The 19025-nt window shown below is 47.5% G+C and overlaps 4 protein-coding genes across 5 annotated transcripts; all 4 read right to left on the bottom strand.

Moving 5' to 3' along the window:
• Positions 1-54: 54 nt before the first annotated feature.
• BDBG_01880 lies at positions 55-4712 on the bottom strand. Of its 2 annotated transcripts, XM_031720524.1 has the most exons (8): positions 3500-4712; positions 2223-3419; positions 2030-2151; positions 1693-1941; positions 1528-1622; positions 1261-1464; positions 1078-1199; positions 55-984 (listed from the first exon to the last, which is right to left on the bottom strand). In XM_031720524.1, exons 2-8 carry the CDS (start codon positions 2458-2460, stop codon positions 86-88), a joined length of 1929 nt encoding a protein of 642 aa, XP_031576738.1. In that variant the 5' UTR covers positions 2461-3419; positions 3500-4712; the 3' UTR covers positions 55-85. The 2 variants fall into 2 exon arrangements, with proteins under 2 accessions (XP_031576738.1, XP_031576739.1); XM_031720525.1 differs by having other exon boundaries at positions 2223-3523.
• A 2525-nt stretch (positions 4713-7237) lies between these two features.
• On the bottom strand, positions 7238-11259 carry BDBG_01876 (manganese ion homeostasis). The gene is made up of 2 exons (XM_002627159.2): positions 10311-11259; positions 7238-10156 (listed from the first exon to the last, which is right to left on the bottom strand). The coding sequence occupies exons 1-2, from the start codon at positions 10620-10622 to the stop codon at positions 8453-8455; spliced, it is 2016 nt and encodes a 671-aa protein (XP_002627205.1). The 5' UTR covers positions 10623-11259; the 3' UTR covers positions 7238-8452.
• A 218-nt stretch (positions 11260-11477) lies between these two features.
• Positions 11478-15669, bottom strand: BDBG_01874 (CDF family cation efflux system protein). The gene is made up of 5 exons (XM_002627157.2): positions 15043-15669; positions 14902-14948; positions 14738-14824; positions 12537-14648; positions 11478-12432 (listed from the first exon to the last, which is right to left on the bottom strand). The coding sequence occupies exons 1-4, from the start codon at positions 15119-15121 to the stop codon at positions 13239-13241; spliced, it is 1623 nt and encodes a 540-aa protein (XP_002627203.1). The 5' UTR covers positions 15122-15669; the 3' UTR covers positions 11478-12432; positions 12537-13238.
• A 386-nt stretch (positions 15670-16055) lies between these two features.
• On the bottom strand, positions 16056-18889 carry BDBG_01873 (uncharacterized protein). Its single transcript, XM_002627156.2, has 3 exons — positions 17626-18889; positions 16791-17074; positions 16056-16398 (listed from the first exon to the last, which is right to left on the bottom strand). Exons 1-3 carry the CDS (start codon positions 18230-18232, stop codon positions 16342-16344), a joined length of 948 nt encoding a protein of 315 aa, XP_002627202.1. The 5' UTR covers positions 18233-18889; the 3' UTR covers positions 16056-16341.
• Positions 18890-19025: the final 136 nt, after the last annotated feature.

Here is a 19025-nt window from a genome sequence, read left to right as displayed (position 1 = left end):
TTCCTCCCCCTTTCTTCCCTCACTCTATCCAAAAATGAAAAAAATGAAAAAAAAAAAAAAAAAATGGTTGCAAAGAAAATATTCCTTAGACTTTGTACTTAGGCTTGCACTGCTTCTTCTTCTTCTCCTTCTGGGTAATATCCTTAAACATCTTCCATTCGCCAAGAATCGGGAAGTGATCCCGCTCCTTCTCATCACCCGTCAAGGGCGTAACATCACGCTCCGCAATCGTAATCTCCAGCCCGCAGGAGTGGCCCGTGGAGCTCCCGATAAGCTCACCAGCATCCACAACCTTGCCCGTCAGATCCTGCACGCGCCACTCAAGGTGCTTCTCCAGCAGCGGCAGAATCGTCGCGTCCTCCAGGTCGAGGATCATCTTGCTGTCCCACACCACAGCCAGCACATGCGAGAGAGGGATCTGTCCGTACATGTCGCGAGTTCTGTTGGCTGGGGAGCCCATGGAGGAGGCGAAGGAGGCGAAGGTGCCGATCAGGTTAGGGGCAGAGGCCCAGTCGCAGGACTCTTCGGGGGGCTCCGAGAGGAAGAAGTGGATGTTGTATGCGTGGGGGAGTGCGAACTTGTTCGCTCGGATGTTGATAACCCACTGCTTCTCCAGGTTGTTGATGCCCAGCTTGATGAAGTTGAGCAAGCTGAATTTGCCTAGGTCTTCGAAGAATTCCTTAACCTTGAAGTTGAGTTTCTTGAGGTCGTCCAGGGTGTCCTCGGCGAGGTTGGGCATGCGCTTGTGCATGATCATGCCGTGGTGGTGCGCAGCGCGCGCGGTGAGAGCGGTGCTGCGCTTTCTGTTGTTGTCGCCTGGTCTGTTGTACAGTCGGTTGATTTCCATGCGGACGTTCCTGGACAGCTGCTCTGGGGTAACGCCCCAGTCCCTAATCTCGGGATAGGTGTAGCCGAAGGGTCTCATGCTTCGAGAGGTTTCGGCATTGTAGAATCGGTTGTTGGGGTCGCGGAAGGGCGCAAATGCTGAAAATGAAGGTTAGTATTTTTCTCGTTTTTCTCTCTTTTTTTTTCTTTTGGCTACACTGGAAAATTCCAGAGGAGAAGAGGTGCACGTACGAGTTTTTGCATCTTCCCAGGTTCCCGGTCTCTTCATGAAATCTCCGCCACGGTTTGGCAGAGGCTGTACGTATGATTCAGGGTGGACAGCTTGCCACAGAGCGACGACGCGGTCGACGTTGCTGTAACATCAATTAGCACGCTGCCTGTAAGAGGGAGGACGAGACTTTTTTTTTCACTAACGTATGGTGGAGCCAGAAGATCGGGTCATAGGCGGACCAGGGGGTGTACGTCATATGTCCACCATTGCCTCCAACAGAATTGTGAATGAGACCGTGAATGTTCTCCAGGTTGTTGAAACTTCCGTGGCGGTCCGGGAGAGCATCAGTCGAGAACACGGTGTAGTTGGTTTCGCCAGCAAGAAGTTGATAGGTGTTGATTCGAATGCTAAAGTTTGACTGTTAGGCGGCATTACTCAAATCGCTCTGTTACTTAAATTTTTTGACTTACAGGGCACCGTTCGCATTCAGAGTTCTCTGGATCGCCTCGACCTGGGATACACCCTGCTCGTCGGGGTTGCGGACGGTTCTGTGGTATCTCGAAAGCTGAAGAGCTGGGTGTCAGTGAAAAGTACTCATATACCGGCCGCCAGTTCAAAACGAGGAATCTACTAACAGAGTCAATGGGGAAGCCTTCTTGAGCCGATGGATTGATAGCGTAGTCGTAAAGTGGGTTCCGAACAGTCCTCAATCCTTCCGGGGTATTGATGTTAAGCTCCGGGGTGATCACAGAGCGGGGAAGCTCCGGATCGCTGGCCCAGTCCCAATATGGAATTCTCAAATCACTTGCAGCTTTTTGATAAATTCCTCGGATGATTGGCGGGTACGTGTTGGCAATCGCGTGGGCATAGCGCGAGATTCTCTCCTACCGATTGGTAACGCGTGTTAGAATTTTTGGTCTATGCAGAGGATACTTAATACCGAACAAATAACGAAACTAAAACTTCACTAACCTCATACATGGCAAGGTAAGGACGATGCCATACGGGGAACAGAGTCGAACCGTGAGAGCAATAACCAGCACCCCCCAAACCCTCCACGCCATCCCAGGATTTATAAGGGTAACCATGAATACCTAAATTCTAAATGTTAGATATATGCACAACTAATACATGCGTCCTTGAGTCCTTGGGGCGCATCTCTTACCAGCGACCTGATGATAGCTCAAAAGATGACTCCGGTCCTCTTCCTGGTAAGCCTTGAGGGCCTGGATGTAGAGATCCCACTCTGGGCCAGACCACTGCAGCCTGTTGATGTCCTTGCGAGCGGGTCGTTCACCGGTATGGTGATTGACGCCACCCCTCGCGCCTGAAATAGTGACAGCCGAAGCAACGCCCAGCAGCACATTCAGCAGGAGGAGCACTTTCCATCGAAAGGGCCCCATGATTATGATAGCCCGAAATAATATTAAACAAAAAGAGTGTATAGGGGTGTTATTTTATATCCCCTTTCAACTGTAGCATATGAGATACGGGTGGTGTGGTAGAGACTGGATAGAAGGAGGGAAGGGTTGAAGAAACCGTTTGAAGTCCGTTCAGGGAATCATCGAGCCCGAAGTGTCACACGGTTGTTCTGGAACCTGGCTGGCGTGATGCTTCTTTAAGTTTTCCTTTTTTTTTTTCCCTTCAGCGAGTAAAGTCCAGAGAAATCCTCAAACGATATATGACAAAAAAAGGAGCGAACGGAGGGAGTAAAAGAGAGTAATCCTCGCGGAGAGGGAAGAAGGAGGAGGTTATGGAGAAGAAGAGGATGAGGATTATGAGGGTGAGAAAGGAGGAGAAACGAGAGAGATGGAAGGTGCGCGACGTGGAAGCATGAGGGAGTCGTCGAACGAATACGGCAAATAAATAATACGGGGTTTTGCTTTTGGGGCAACGCTTTTCGGGCTGCTCTCGGGCTCGTTCTTTTTCTCCTTGGGTTGAAGTGTATGCGGACGGACCGCTGGCTGTTGCAAACAAAGCTAGCTGCCGCTAAGGCTGGCTAGTCAGGGGACAAGCCTCCACTTAGACCGCCATCGTCGGGCCCTTGCTGGGTCCTTTGGCTCGTTGGCCTGGACTCAGGCCGGGTCTGAAAAAGGCAAAGAAATCCTAAGCGGCGGACCTGATTGGGCTACATCTGAAGCGCGCAGTAGGTTGGATCCGTGCAGACTCGGCTGTCGATCAACTGCTGGGATTCTGGCCATGGAAGAGGGGAGGAGGAGGGTTCCATTCTTACACTTACACCCCCCCTGATACCATACCGTCCTTCCTTGACGATACCAGGCATAATTCTGCGCCCACAACCACTTTCGTGCAGTCGTTCAGATGGATACACACACAACCATCGACCTTTCCATCCGCCTATCTATCTCCAAGTCAGCTCGACCGAACAGCCAATTACTCGCAGCAAAGTTTGATGGAGTGATTGTCACATGACCCACATACTCAAACAAGCATCGTGATGGACATCTATCTGGACGGAGGATTTCGTGATTATCGCTGATAATGCTGCTGATCCGATCCGGACTGGGCGGTGTGCCTAGAATCGTCCCGAGTTCCATCTCATCGGTTGGACAGAATCTTTTCGTAAAAAGAGGAAACGGCTGAAGCTTGTTTTTCGTAAGATACTCAACCACCAGCATGGAGCATGCAAGCCAGGCGCCGCCTGGCGTCAGAGAAGCGATTTATGGAGCACCTATCATAGTAATGTACGGATGCGTCAGGTAAACGGGCGTGTTGCGATCTGTTTCCAAACGGAAGTATTTGCTCGTCCCCGAAAACCACCCTAGACCAGTCCTAACGTAATGGTGAAACAATCAACCCATCCATCACGATCCTGCTGTCTCAGATGCCGGGATCTCAACCCATTGAACCCAGGGAGGGCTGTTCCATCGCAGTAATGACGGTGTATGTAACCTCATTGTCATTATTCCTCCCTGTGTACCCAGCCCTTCGCCCTTTGTATGTATGTGTATGTATGTCTCTTCCTGAATAGGTGTGTACATAGAAGCTGTAGGGCATATTCTTTTCCAGCGCGCCTGACAGATTCCAATTTGAAACCTCTACGGGGCAATAATGCACAGCATCGTCACGCTGCGTGATCTAGAATCTCTCGATAAATGATTGCTTGATAAATAACGTTGGATACCGAGAGACAGCCATGCGAGGTCAAACCCCGAGAGACCGCGAGACTTTCCTTCTTTCCTCTCCTCTCCAACTTTGGCGGTGGATAACTTGGATTGCGATCTTCACTCTGACAGTGGCGGTGCAGAGGGATGGAGACTTTGTATCTTCCTTGATTGGCCACTGGCGTGCCGTTCCTGAGGGGAATAGTCTCAGGCTCTGCATAAATCCTTCTTGATAAATTGCGGATTAGCCTGGTGGTTTTGTCGTGGTTTATTTATTTTTTTTACCATGTGTTGAGGTTTGAAAATAATGTCAGTCACTCGCCAGCGGTTCACAATGGTCTTCGCGCTAAGAGACAACGGGCTCCGGGGATGCTTGTTTGGCGATGTTACGCAGTAGTTATATGTTATGTATGGTGCGAGGTTAGCGAGGCGCTTGGGCAAGGGGTGACAGATGCTTATCCTCATCCCAAGTTCACAACTACAACCCTTGTGAAAGCCGAGGATTATTCTTCCCCCATGGGCCATGGCAGGATAACAGACAAAGTCAGAATAGAATATTCACATCATTAACCTTCATAGTAGTTACTCTGTACTCGTACTGAAATGTAATGTACATGTACTATCCAGTCTGCTGTTATCATTTTTGAACATCGGAATATTTACAGACCGTACTGCGGCACACAGCCTACGGGCAGAGAAAGAATTTGCGTACCTAATTAAGTTCTGCTCACACTCCTGGACTCGGATCCATGCAGTTCTCGTGGTGCATATCTTGCAAAGGCGCAGCGCAATGTCCAGTCCTCCCGTTAATTTCCATTCGCAATTCGCAGTATACCCCCCCACTCGAGGGAAATACAGAGAATGTAAGTGGACATCACAAGAGTTTAAAGGACAGAGCAAGTGTTGTTAACCCTTGCTACTAGAACATAACTAAGGCATTTTGCTGTTCTCTTCAGGGGAATATGCCGGTCATCTGCTGACATTATGATTGCTTACTGAGGAGTATGAAGGGGGACTTCGATCCTCTTTTGTGCTGTTCTTCGCGTTTCCCTCTGATGGAGATACTACTACCTCTTTACGAAGCACTATAGACTCTGATCCATGTAGGAGAGGCTACGTAACTGCCGAACATGGTATTCTTCAAGGTCTGCTGCTACCTCAATCACAAACCCGAATCATGGATACATTGACGTCAACGGGCCGCGGGACAGTTAACTAATCCGTGAGCCACCAAAATAACAAATACTCGTCCCTGCATAAACTTCAATATTTTATGCATGTACATACATACATTTGGCAAATGGCACATTGATCACCAAAAGAAAAGGAAAGAAAGAGAGAAAGACGAAAAAGAAAACGGACAAGGCTATTATTCCCTTTTAACTTTAGCTATTGCAGAGGCTAGACATATTTATGACCAGTTGACAGCCTCAAAACATTTGGGCCTTGTTTCGGGGCTTGACGCCTAAAGCTTGGCTGGTTAACCAGGTACCAAGCCCCTCCAATATAAGGCTATGATGAGCATGGAATTTATTTTTAAGCTCCGCCGGAAAATAAAACTGCGGCTTGTACGGAGTGTACGCAGTATATATACACCATGCAGGCACGGGCACAGGTCCTTGCCAATAGCATCTGGGATGGCGATCACAGCACAGGAAAGAACCCTATTTACGGAGATGGGAGCAACGGCTGCACGATAACCAATCTAAAAGGAGACTCGAAATCAGGAAGCAGTGGTATAGTCAGTTGAAGAGCCTAGTATCGATCCTTGAGGAAATCCCAGACCGTCCTGTCCTGGACCACACTGAGCAGCAGTGCTTGAGAATATGCCCGCTGAGCCCCTCTACTAGTAAGGCTGAGGGTTCATCATCTTCTGAATCTGAGACGCGGTGTTTTACGCCGGTTCTCCCTCAAAAAACCCTTTCAATCCCCCCTTGCTCCCCATCGCTCTGGACGGATGGAGATGTTTCAGCTCATTAGCTGCCTCCGCCAGGCAACTTCGATATTGGAGAGATGTAGCAGTACTTTGATGGGCGGGAATTGCCTAGTGTCATGTACAGTACATTATCTTAGTGATGTAGGCTAGGATTTCCCTTCACCATGGCAAGAGAGGTCGTGAAAATATCTACCATCCCCTATTCTTGTTCGCTACGTGCACAACATATTCTCAAAGCTGAAACCACATGGGACCCTCCTGATGATATGTGACCATCCGGCAAATGAGCGTGACTCGCTTCTTCGATCTGAGATTCTCGCAGTGACCGCTTTCATGAAGTGAAAGATGCGGGCGGTGGAGCGTGAGCACTCGCTCGTATATCCGGTGAGTCCTCGTGCAAAATTCTATTGAGAAGTTAGTCCGCCGTGTAGGTCCACGCCGATAATTAATAGAAACTATTAATTAGATGGACTGATAGTTTATTTCAGATGCTGACATCTTCATTCCAGGCCATGGTTATCTCCATGAATCTATTCAAAGTTTACATTCTGCAAGGTCACTTCATTGGGGCCTTTAATGTCCATCTGAGCATATGATTTTGCCGTGGATAATAACCATTGAAGATTGCTCTTGGATACCCAACAGCATATGGGGATACAACTCTCAGCACACAGATGCCCATTTTCCGACATGATGCCCATGACGATGATTATAACAATGATGACAACAATAATGAAGATGCGGTTCAGACAGGCCGGGAATAGCACTTTTGATTCTTGATTTGACCAGTGCGTTACATGATATATGCATGTAACAATGGCGCTGAAATTTTGAGACCGTGTTAAAATTATCCACACATATGGTCTGTGTCTGGCTTCTCTGAATAACTTTAATATATTAATGAACTGGTAGAAGAAATTGACCAGCATTTTGATGATACGGAAAAGTACCTTATGAATCTCCAGGTGGTTAAATGAGGGAACTGGCCGCTGGTGACGTTATGACAGTGTGAATGCAAAACGGTGCCAGTTACATACAAGAAAAAGCGGGTATGTAGGTCTGCGTGTATTCAGTGCATGGGCTTTGAAGAAAAAAAAAAAAAAAAAAAAAAAAAAAAAAGTTACATGTATGTACCAACCATGTCAGGGTAGATAACCTGTCTCCGAATGTCCAATTCATACATGCGCGTACAAGAGGAATATACCATCCAGCTCTTCCTTACTCAGGAACTCCATAGCTCTCCAGCACACGGAAGAAACATTCTCCAAAGAAACTCATGATATGAGCGTGATTGACATGCCTATATAGGGTCCTGATGTTCGGCCCAGTGTATTCCATGTTCGATCATCGTTTTGGGGTCAAACCCCATCACTTCTAGAGTAGAGAGCGCACGGCGACAGATACGAGGAGCCAGCCAGACGAGGGGACGAAGAAGAATTGAATTCTTCAGCGCCAGTTGGTTGGCAAATGATGAGCGAGTTGAGAACGGTATAGGCACACTGGTGCCAGAGATTATATCGCAGGAATGCCGTTGTTCAACCTCAAGGGGAAATGCGTCAAGGATCTAGCTGGATTGCTCGACCAAGTTATATTCATCGGGAAAATAACGTTGGAAGAGACGATAACGAGGGGCGATTGACCGTCGGGGTGTTTTAGAATAACAGCATCCAACTCTCCATGTATTTATTCTCTAGGCTCACCCCCCAAGTCCCATAGACCTCAGAACAGGTTAGGCGCTAACATGGATATCCAACCTTATTTGGCTTGAACAAATATATCATAGGGGAAACAGGTGAGCGGATAAGGAGAAATTGACCATGTTCGATGTGTAATAACTGATTGCAGTGATAAGAGCTTTCATATACACCGGTATCAACCAGCATCTCCGTTAGTAGTGAAGCCAAACGGGGGGTATTGGGTTCAAATCCATGGATGTTATCTGACTCCGAATTTAAGCCAGACCACTGGAGTCTATTCTTTCAACAAGCCTCCGTGTGGGCGCAATATTTTGGACTTTCAGTATAAATAACTATTAATAGTTCAAAAGTAGTTAATAATGTAATTGCTAGAGCTAAACTCTGTGGTGCATCTGAGAAAATGGTGCAGGCGAGTCGCTGGTTCGTACAAATTTCTAGAAGGGAGGTCAGTAAACTATAAAAACAAATACCAGCGCGCTACTATACATAGCAGGATGCAAATGACCACAAAATAACCAAAGTTCCCAAAGTGAAAAAATGCGGAAAAATGCGGGGAAAAAAAACTCGCACCAACCCTACCCAACCGCAGCCGGTTTAGGCACATGCATGCATTCAAATTCGAAATACAAATAAATCATCACAACCACGTCCATACCAACCACAGGTAAAATATCCCCGCTACAATCGCAATGCGCATAAGCGGCTTGACAAACTCCGTACGTAGCACATGTCTGAAGCTGCTTCTACCGCCACCGACGCGATCATAGCTACTACTGCTGGCAGCACCCCTTTTCGGGGCCCAGCTGCCATCCTTCAACTTCTCGTCCAGCGCCAAGTCGGACCGTCGTAGGCTCTCGCTAACTTCATCATGGCCAGTGCCGGTTGTCCGATTTGAGAATCGGTTTTCACTGTGATAGGTGGGGGAGGAGGTTGAGGTGCTGGAGGTTGTGGAGAGAGCGGACTTGTCTAGGTGTTTGGAAGGCTGGCGGCTGTGGGTGAGGGGGAGGAGGGTTGTGGAGTCATGCGATGATGCTGGTGATGTTGGGTCTTGGGCTGTGCGGAATGTGCGGGCAACGGCGCGGACAAGGAGGACGAGGATGGTAAGGAAGAGGACGTAGCCGTATTGGATGAAGATGGAGATTTGGTCGGGGAGGAGGCACAGGTGGTTTTGGATCGTGGAGGAAGAAGATGAGGATTCTGTGTTTATGGCGTTTCCCGTCTGGAGGTCGATAGAGTTGTAGAGACTGGCCATTTGGAAGCCCGGCCGGCGCACCCCCATTGCCAATGATAAGGTTTTCACGGTGATCTCCTTGGGCGAGCTGCTGAATTCGCGATGGATGATTTCACAATAGTCATGGTCATCGCCGGAGTATATCTGCTTTACGTTCGCTCCTGCGCTTCTTATTATTTTCCTGCCTATTGCGTCCGAGAGGACATTTTGGTATTGGTAACCACGAGAGACCCTGATAGCATTTCTTTCGTCCTTCTCCGGTAATGGGTCTGTAGAGGATGGCGGAAAACGTTCTCGCAGGGGTCCACAGGGTGTCCCTGGTTCACGGTAGAAAGGCACATGTGTAAGGATAATTGTAGGTAGATCTATATCCTCAGGTGGTGCAGAGGATATCACCGGTGGGGAGGGGTTAGCGGCATCGACAACCCTGGAGGGGGTAAAATAATTCTCCGCATAGCCCTGGAGAGCAAGCAATTCTTGCTTAACTGCGCGCGCCTTTACATTTGAAAGATCATTTAGAAAGTCATCGGCCGCTCTCCATATCTCGTCACCCCCGGAACCGCCAGTTTCAGGATCCGGCTGATCCATTGCGCTCAACGAAACGGTGTCGACGGAGACAAACGAGTGATTGCCCAAGACGTCTACGCGATTCCCAACGCCAAAATAAGTCTGGAACCGCTCGAGCACGGGCTGTTGTATCCCATGCCCAAATCCTAGATCATGATTGCCCGGCAGACTGGCGATGATCTTCCGGCCCCGTTCGCTGGCAGCGGAATCGACCCCTCCCAATTTCCATGTATCGAAAAACAGTCGAACGAACCGTCGATACTCTTCCATCCAGACACTGTGCCCATATTTTTTAAATCTTTCCTCTGGACTCGAGCTCCTCTCCGTTCCCCATTCCCTCCCCCCATCAAACAAATCCCCTAAGAAGAAGGTGGTATCCGGTCTCAGATCTCGCTGAAGCAACGAATAAGTTCGGTAGAGATATAGATCAGCGTAAAATACTGTCAGTGACGAGAGCGGCCACGACCGGCCGGGATATGTATGTGGGTCGACCAACTGAGGGTCCGCAATAAACACAACATGATGCGGCACGGCTTGTTCCGGCTACATATACGCGGAATGTGTCAGTTTTCAAAGACCTTATACCAAATGAAGCATCTCATAAAAATAGCAACATAATAGATAGTAACAATGAGAGGACAAAGAGAATATGTGAAAAAAAGAAAAAGAAAAAAAGAAAAAAGAATAGTAGACAGACCCATTGTTCCCACCCTGTCCACTCACACCCTCGCACGCTATCCCTGAACACAGTCCATTCCCCCCACCAAAGCGTCACTCCCCAAAGAAGAATCAGGACATTCTGCAACGAGCACGCCAGCCATAGCAGTCTCAGCACATATCCGCATCGTGTCCTCCTCCTGGTCTCCCGGGTACATGAGGCACCTAAACGAGTTGCTTGAGTTTGTATACTTGCAATGGTCGTTGTTACAACGGGTGGGAGGGAGTTGTATATACGCCAAACAAGAGAGGGTGGTTCCACGAAGTGGTCGCGATGGGAGCGAGAGGCCATTATTGCTCGTTTATCTTTTACTTCTCGTTTTATATGGTTTGATGGTATTAGTTATGTAGCATCGGTGGGCGGTTGGACTTGGCAGATGCGGCTCGGGTGTTCCTGGCTGGTAGGTATAGGCTCTCGCTCCTTTGATCGCGCTGCATGTAGTATATGAGAGTCGAATGGATGTGCACAATCCAATATAGCCCGTAGCTGAGATGCTATATGGACAATCGGTGAGGGAATACGGACGGTCGAAGGAGCATCGTTGTCGCCGTTCGCCTGCGCTGCTCTCCTAGTTCTGTGCTCGTCCTTGTTCGTTGTCTTTTGCTTGTTTTTCTTTTTTCGCTTTTTCCGCACCCTACCGGGTTTTATCTCCGCTTTTGTTCCGCTTTCTTGGGCGCCAGTAACTGCTAGTTATTGTATTAAGCACACGTCCTGATGCTTTCTCCTGTCGCGCCGTGAGTGGGCCTTGGGTTCGGTGATGCGGAACAAAGTCGGCATGGGCTTTCAAGGCAATCGCAATCGCTAGAGAAACGAGCCGCCGGAGAAGAATTACTTTGCAGGCCGTCGTTTATCACAGAGTCAAAATTCTTCTGAGTAGCGGAGGTTTGTTGGAGGATAATCGAGCTAAACACGTTGATTTCTCCTTTAAAGGTTCTGGGCCTTAGTATTTTAAAATAAGCTACGCTAGACTGTGATAGGAAGGTCCAACACTTTTAGCCCCTTTTCTTCTACAGATAATTTACCCTTTTGCTAGATTCTATTATGCAATATTAATTACATCAGTTCCTTCAAAAGACTCCCATTGAAAATTAGGAAGCCTCTACTGGGCATCCAGGTCAAGTTGAAATAAAATGAAAGAAATTATCATCCATCGAGGAGAACGTCATATCTATATCTAAGTCATCAAGGACGGACCGTTTCTCGTCCATTCAGACCCATCCTTAGCTATCGTATCGGGCACCCCAATCTGGTATTTTAAACCAAGTAGCCCCTAAGATAAAGCTCAACAAGAAGAAGAAAATAGAGGATTGGAGTATTCACTCTCAGCTGTAGTTCATTTTGACAAACTGTATTTCTGTGGAGGTGGTAGAACTGGGTTGAATCTGGGATACAACTCTTTGACAGTGCGTAAAAGTGGGTGTTGGACAACCTGCCCACTTGCCAGACCAAATAATATTAGCTGACATAGTGCTCTGATCACCATCACCGCCTTGAAGTATTCCCAGCTACTAGGTAAGAGAAGTTGAGGGGGAGGTAGGTGCCGTGCCGCCTTGGATGGATTTCAAGAATCCGAGAGCTGAGGGGTAATGAGCGTAGAGACCAGCAGAGAAAGAGGACGGGATTCCAAGCAGGTTATATAACCCTTGTGTGAACAGTCTAGAGATTGCAACTGGGATGGATTGTTCTCCAATATCCATGCTGACACTCGCCCTCAGCAAGGGCAGTGTGGCGCCCAGATGCCTTTCTGTCAATAAGCAGTGGAGATGATGCTATACTGCGTAAAGGACGCTGCCCCGTCTCTAGATGATTCTCCACGTTACTGCTAGCAGGGGCCCGTAGAAGTAATCATGGCTTAAGCCAGTGTTCGCCGTAGTCATGGAATGCCATGACATGCGTGCTCGCAGAACTTATTAGATATCTAGGCAAGGCACGACGGATAAGTGATTGGATGAAACCATCCCTGTTGCAACTAGCGATTCCTCAAGCTGTAATGAGGATGGGCCTTTATGTAGTAAGCGTTACTATCATATGAGAGACTCAATGACGATTGATTTCCTAGGTGTCAGGGGCATGCCGTTCCTCTGGTGAATTGATAATGGGCCTTTCATCCATATGTTGTGTCAGGTCACGTGATCTGGCTTACTAATCCTTCCACCATATAACTTTCCACAAGCTAGCAACCTTTCAATCACACAAGCTTTACACCTTCCACATGTTGTTGTTCTCCGACATATGTAGCAGAAATTGGAGAAGGGAAAGTAGAAGGAGAATTACAAGAAAAAGAAGATGATATGAATGCAAAAGAAAGAGAAGAAGTTTAGAAGTAAAAGGACAGAGCAGTTGTTTGCAGGCCTGATATCCAAAGAAACGGCTTGGCTAGTGAAGTACGTACTCTGCCGATCCTCTAGAGCTCCCGAAAGCGAACTTTATACTGGGCGTCGGCAGACTCGGGCCAGCAGCATCAAATCTCCGCGGTGGGGATTGTTTCGTTTATGAATGACCTCCGTATTGGTTTTAGGATACTTTTGATCGGTCCCCACCGGGGGTGGCATAACCTTCATGGATCGATACCATACAATATAATATAATGAAATATAAAATAACATAAAATTAGAGATGATATATAAGCTTTTCACTGAACCGAAACAAAGCAGATGTGGGTATAGAGGTGACTTCGGAGAGAGATCTATACTACAGTAGATTTGTCAATCAGAGTCAATGAATCGGCTGGGAATGTCACTCAAAATCAATGGGTACCTAGTAGTAGATTTTTAAAAATAAAAATAAAACAAGTTGAAAAGTATGCTAATGAAAAGTTATCCGCACGCTGTAGTCACCAGAAAACAATCCAATATGTCAAAAAACAAGAAGACAGCCCATGCGTATTAAGTTGAAGAAAAAAAAAAATCATTTGCCACGGGGACAACACTGTCGTACATCCGGGCACTCGACCCCACATTCTAGGAGGCAGTTAGGGTCAACAAAATTCCCCCCTGGGCTGCGCTGTCGAGGCCCAGCTCCTCCATTATTTGGAGAACACGACGTCATTGCTCCCGCCCCGCCAGTCGCATCATCGTCACTATCAGGATAGAACTCCGGCTGGATGGTCGACGAGTGGATACCGTAGGCATGCAGACATCCACGCACATGGCGCGCAAGCTCCATGTATCGCTCCGACCCTTCGCCCTTAACATCATGGCTGACTTGGATATGCAGCGAGCAGACGAGATTGGTATCGCTGAGCTGCCAGACGTGCAGGTGGTGGCAGCTGATGATGCCGGGAAGGCTTTGGATGTCTTCGATGATGTGGTCGATGCTAAGGTCGGCGGGGACGGCTTGGAGGAGGATTCGCGACGCGGCTTTGCAGAGCGGGATGGCGGAGGCGAGAATTATGAAGGTGATTACGAGAGAGATGCCTGGGTCGACATAGTAGCGCCAGGAGTAGTCGGTGAGCCAGATTACGAGGGCGGAGGCGATGACGCCGATGTTTCCCAGCGCGTCGCCGACTACGTGAAGGAAGACGCCTCGCATGTTTAGGTCGCCGTGGGAATGACCCTTCTTCCCTTCGTGGGTTTTCGGCTTGGCGTGATTGTGTCCGCCATGTAAGTCGTGGTTCTTGGGGTCCTTGGGTGGTTTGCCAGTTGTTTGTTGACCGTTTGGCTGGGAGTATGATGTGCCGTCGTAGTCGTCTAATAAATTCGTTCGTTCCGAGGGACGAGTGTCGTTCGAAGGATATTCCACGTCTGATTCAGAACCCGGCTCGTCAAAGCGACTGGCTTCGATGATATCTCGACGTAGAATGGCGGGGTGGATTTGAATATCTTCCGAATCGCGGAAAGGTCTTTGTAATGATGCGCTAAACCGGCGAGAGTTGCGGCGACGGTGGATGGCATTGTTGGATTCGCTCCACCTCGTCCCAGGACTAGAGGCGGCATTGTTCTCCGTAGCAGCCCGCTCTTCAGCAGACCAGCTCGCTATTACATTTTCTGGCATTACGCTGGCCACGGTTCCGGACTCGTCCGCCAAGACCTCCCTGCCTGGTTCCTGAATGTAGCCCTGCTCCGCCGCGTCTACAGCCGCCATTCCATCACCATGGCCATGCGAATGTCCTCCGTGGGCATGCGAGTGGTCGTGGAAAAGCACCAATCCAAAGATATTGGATAAAAGACCAAAACAACCAACGACACAGACGAGTTTGGGGTTATTCACCACTTGTGGTTCGACGAATCGTTGGATGGCTTCCAGGAAGATTGACACACACAACGCTACGAGGAACACGCCATTGGCTAAGGCACCTAGAGTCTCTGCTCGTTGCCACTATGATGATTCGAAATATAGCGTATCAGCTTTGGTTCATTCCGCAAGTACCCAGGCGAATCCACAGACTGGACAGATCCATCACTTACCCCATAGGTATACACCTTCGAGCTCGTTCTCTGGTTGGCGACTTTGACAGCCCATAGCCCGACAAGCAGCGATAATACATCATTGAGCTAGAGTATAGTAAAAGAGGGAACTAGTCAGCAAAAAGAGATGTTCAAGAAACATTCCCCTCGAAATGTCCACGTACCATATGAAAGGAATCCGCAACCAAAGCTAGCGAATGAACGGAGTAACCTGACCAATGCGAAAAACGGCGCAGTCAGCAAAAAGCTCCTACATAACTTTCTTATCACCTGGCGCCCCAATGTAAAAGCGCCTGTAGACTCACCAACGCCGAGTTCAAGGAGGAAGAATGCAGAATCGATTATAAGGAGGAGAATCATCCGGTTGGACTTTGACATCCACATCGTTGCGGGATTGGTGAGCCCGCACTGCCCTGAGGGCCGCGCGAATGGGATCCGACTGGGAAAGGGGGAGGATTGAATCAAACGGCTTGCTCTCGCAAGCTATTGAGAGTTAAAGTGAGATGAATATAGTGTAACTGGGTTGTTGTTCGCTCCTATACACTACTAGGAGCCGGTTTGGGCTGGTATACGGCTGGAAGATTGAGAGGATGGTGTACATGTATAGAGCTATGAAGCGATATCATCGTCCTGACCACGCATTTTAGTAGAGGGGGAAAAAAAGAAAAAAAGAAAAAGAAAAAGAAAAAGAAAGAAAAAAAAAAAAAAGAAAAAGAAAAAGAAAAACCGGAGTATCGTAGAAGAGAGCAAATTAAAAATTAAAAACTGTCAAAAGTGACACCAGCCCGGCCAAACGGAGGCGGGTATTAGTCATCAGAGATCGCTGCGTCCTTCTAGATAATCTGTAAGGAGTAATTGTTGTTGATGGTAACTTTGCTTTTAACTTTTTCTTTTAGCCCTGCGGATGTTAAGCTTTTATTCCACTATGAGCAGATTAGTTATTGCGACGGCTTCTGGTCAAGGTATGACGTCGACACTCTTAGTGCCCGCCAGCCACACTCTGTTAAGTCTTGAAGCTGTACGGAGTACTCCATAAGGATTAGCGGCTCCATGTGCGACCAGGAGATGAATCGAAGTAAGGATCCATTCATTGTTTTCTTTATTCAATACCGTAGTACTCCGTACATGTACAGTATATATTAGGTAGGGGCTATTAGCTTCATGGGGGATATGGCAAGGAAAAGAAAAGCTAGGAAGACGGAAAAGATGGAAAATTTTAACCAAGTGCGCCGATTGCCAAAAAAAAAAAAAGAAAAAAGAAGAAAGAAAAAAGAAAAAAGAAAGAAAGAAAGAAAGAAAAAAGAAAGAAAGAAAGAAAAAAGAAAGAAAGAAAGAAAGAAAAAAAGTGTTGAGGGAGAAGAATAAAAAAAGAGCACGTAAATGAACAGGTATGTGCCTAAACAAAACGCCTTTGCCGCCCTTGATTGCTTTATCCGAGACACGTAGGTACGTACTCTGGGGTATATGCGTAAGGTGTTTCCAGCAATCCAACCCAAACCCCAAACAGCATTTTGATTCGAACTTTTTCAAAAAATCTCCGCTCAACTAGGGCAGGGAAAGTGCGGAAAGTATCACCAGAAGCTTAATGATGGCTTGTTTCGTTATTAGTCTTCGGATCTGGTAGCTATCAAAATGACTAGCACAAATGTCGATGTGATTATCTGCATGAAAAAGGAGATACTTGTCAGTATTATTAGTGTGCGTGGTTTATTGTGACCTGAAGTAAGGAGGATGGTATATAAAAAAAGAAAGAAAGAAAGAAAAGAAAAGAAAAAGAAAAGAAAAGAAACAACCCAAAGTGTGCCGGTCGTACGCATCTCCCAAATTTTCGTTCTGCGAAACATACATATGTTACAGAACGGGGTCGGGAGATGCATGTGCTGTGCCTGTCTGCCAGACAAGAGGGACAGCAACAAAAGCGAAAAATATAAAATAAATAAATAAAAAGGTGAAGAACCACACAAGAGCTTAATAACGAGACCTCTTCGTCACCCCGGGGCCCAGCAAGAAAGGAAAAGAAAAGAAAAGCAAAGGATATATATATATCACTTACCCCAACGGCACAAACACCAGCAAGATTCAACTCCCACCCGCCCGCCTGCACCTTACCCCTCGCCAGCGCATTCTGCTGTCTCCAGAAGCGGTACGAACCCATAGCGGCAACTATTATCGCACAGGCGTGACACGCACAGGCCAGCGGCCTGCCGACTGTGTGAAACCCAAACGCGATGTTTTTATCCTGCTTGTTTTGCAGGCTGAAAAGTTGGGCGATGAGGGCGCCCTGGAAGGCGAAGGCGAGCGATGTGCGGATGTAGGCTAGGAAGGTTCTTTCGAGGGCTGTGGTTGGATTTTTTCGGGTTAGTTATAGAAATGTAGATATGCAAAAAGTTTTCAACTATTCGCAGCTTTTATTGGGGAGGATGGATGGATGGGCATAAGATATGATAGGGGGAACATGTGCGAGATGCTGTGTAAGGGTGGTTATTTCTTGTTCTTCAAGTGCAAAATAAATACAAAAACGAAGAAAACCCAAGACACGCCACGCCGGCTTCTTCTTTTCGGAACTCCAAAATAGAATAAATATATTCCTGGACCAAAGCTTTTGGAGATGCCCAAAAATAACAAAAAATATCAGGGATGGGATGGAATGGTTTGCTTTTCCTGGTGAGCAATGGCGAGCTTTTGACTTATTTTTTGGAGTTGGCTGGCTGATTTTTCCCCAATCCCATGCAGCCCCAAGACAATCCTTTGGGGTAAAGTGCCAGTAGATATAAAACATATAAATAACCCCTCTCCCCCTCAAAAAATGTAATATTGTATATAAAACGTTTTAGGGAGAAGAGGAGGAGGGAAGGGCAGAGAACAGCAGAAAGGTATCCTCAACTCACCAAAATGATCCCTGTTCTGGCTCCGTGGCACCGTCATCGAGACATGCTGAAACCAAAACCTCTTCACTCCCGCCAGGATGCCCTTGTTATTGGTACCACTGCCTGCCGCGCTGTCCCCGGCTCTGCTGTTCGACTGCTGTGTGCTTAGCGTACGTTGGACAACCAGGCGCACGGAGCCTGACGAGATCGTGGATATTGAAGATGACCGGCTGAGGCTATTGGGATTGCGGGCGTTGTCACGATTATCTTCGTCACTGTGGTCTGACACCGGGACCGGAGGGAGGTCGACGAGCTCTGTCGCATCTTGATAGCTCTGGTCATAATTGTCAACTGGTGCCGTTGCCGCCACCGTTGGTGATGCCGCTATGTGGTGGCCATCACTGTCGGCGGGCCCAGTTGGTTCTACGACGTCATGGTGAGGATTGGTGTTGCTGAAGGGGGACGATAGACGAGGACGGGAACGGGAACGGATAGCTTCGTCCTTTCTTGCCGTTGCCAAAGACGTGGAGGTGGAATTGCCGGGGTCATGGTTGGGAGCGATATCAATAGTATTATTGCTGTCCTTGCTGGTTGTATTGTTACGGAGAGAAGACTGGAGACTTGCCATGACGTGGACACATAATGTCTCTTCTCTTTTCTGAAACCATGCAAGCAAGAGGAACAACAACTGGCAATTAAGTGTGATAATAAGAGACAGCCGTGAAAGGTAAGGTAACTATTTTTTATTTTTTATTTTTATTTTTTTCGTGGTGCTTAATGATATTTTGACTGGTTTCCACGCTTTTTTTCTTTTTTGCTAGGAACCGATCAAAAAGTGACATGAATACTCGCTCGGGAGAAAACCCCGGACCTGACAGAACCTTTTTATTTTATTTTAGTCTTATTTTTAATTCTTTTTCTTTTTCTTTTCTTTTCTTTTTTTTTTTGCCCTCCGCCCGCAAGAAAGTTCTTTTGCCAAATCCATGGTTCGAATGTGCTTTCATCCGCCCGCCTAAGCCCCTTGACCAAAAGAGGAGAACAATTCCCCAGATTTCCGGATTTACGAGTGAAACTCCTTAAGAAATGGCTTGACGGATCCAATAGTTTAAGAAATAGCATTTTGTAACCTAATCCTCGCCCAATTCATCTTTCTCATCTACTCCCGGCATTACAGAGCACCTTCATCGTAGTTTTGTTATCGCTTCATGTCTCACACCGTAGTTTCTCTCTCCCCCCCCCCTCTCTCGTTTTCTTCTCCTTCATCTTTTTTTTTTTTTTTTTTTTTTTTTTTTCCCTGCCAGTCGCCGTTGCGGAGAAACAAGCATATAACTAATCGGCTGCCAAGACCGGCTATCGGGATGTGGCTTGTCGGCTAAGGTTTGCCGGGGAAGAAAACTGTTCGGGATCCGAGATTCTAGACC

The sequence above is a fragment of the Blastomyces gilchristii genome (assembly GCF_000003855.2).
Source record: "Blastomyces gilchristii SLH14081 genomic scaffold supercont1.3, whole genome shotgun sequence".
Lineage (NCBI taxonomy): Eukaryota > Fungi > Ascomycota > Eurotiomycetes > Onygenales > Ajellomycetaceae > Blastomyces > Blastomyces gilchristii.
The sequence above is the reverse complement of the archived record's forward strand: the minus strand, read 5'-3'. Positions and strand labels throughout refer to the sequence as shown.

Coding starts and splice junctions, on each gene's coding strand:
- BDBG_01874 (XM_002627157.2), bottom strand. CDS start 15,121: ATGTGGATGTCAAAGTCCAACCGGATGATTCTCCTCCTTATAATCGAT. Junction 14,949..15,042: donor CCTCCTTGAACTCGGCGTTG/GTGAGTCTACAG, acceptor CGCATTGGTCAG/GTTACTCCGTTCATTCGCTA. Junction 14,649..14,737: donor CGAAGGTGTATACCTATGGG/GTAAGTGATGGA, acceptor GAATCATCATAG/TGGCAACGAGCAGAGACTCT.
- BDBG_01873 (XM_002627156.2), bottom strand. CDS start 18,232: ATGGCAAGTCTCCAGTCTTCTCTCCGTAACAATACAACCAGCAAGGAC. Junction 17,075..17,625: donor CCAGAACAGGGATCATTTTG/GTGAGTTGAGGA, acceptor ATCCAACCACAG/CCCTCGAAAGAACCTTCCTA. Junction 16,399..16,790: donor CTGGTGTTTGTGCCGTTGGG/GTAAGTGATATA, acceptor TTTTTCATGCAG/ATAATCACATCGACATTTGT.
- BDBG_01876 (XM_002627159.2), bottom strand. CDS start 10,622: ATGGCCTCTCGCTCCCATCGCGACCACTTCGTGGAACCACCCTCTCTT. Junction 10,157..10,310: donor GGACAGGGTGGGAACAATGG/GTCTGTCTACTA, acceptor GCGTATATGTAG/CCGGAACAAGCCGTGCCGCA.
- BDBG_01880 (XM_031720524.1), bottom strand. CDS start 2,460: ATGGGGCCCTTTCGATGGAAAGTGCTCCTCCTGCTGAATGTGCTGCTG. Junction 1,465..1,527: donor CTGAATGCGAACGGTGCCCT/GTAAGTCAAAAA, acceptor GTCAAACTTTAG/CATTCGAATCAACACCTATC. Junction 1,200..1,260: donor ATCTTCTGGCTCCACCATAC/GTTAGTGAAAAA, acceptor TTGATGTTACAG/CAACGTCGACCGCGTCGTCG.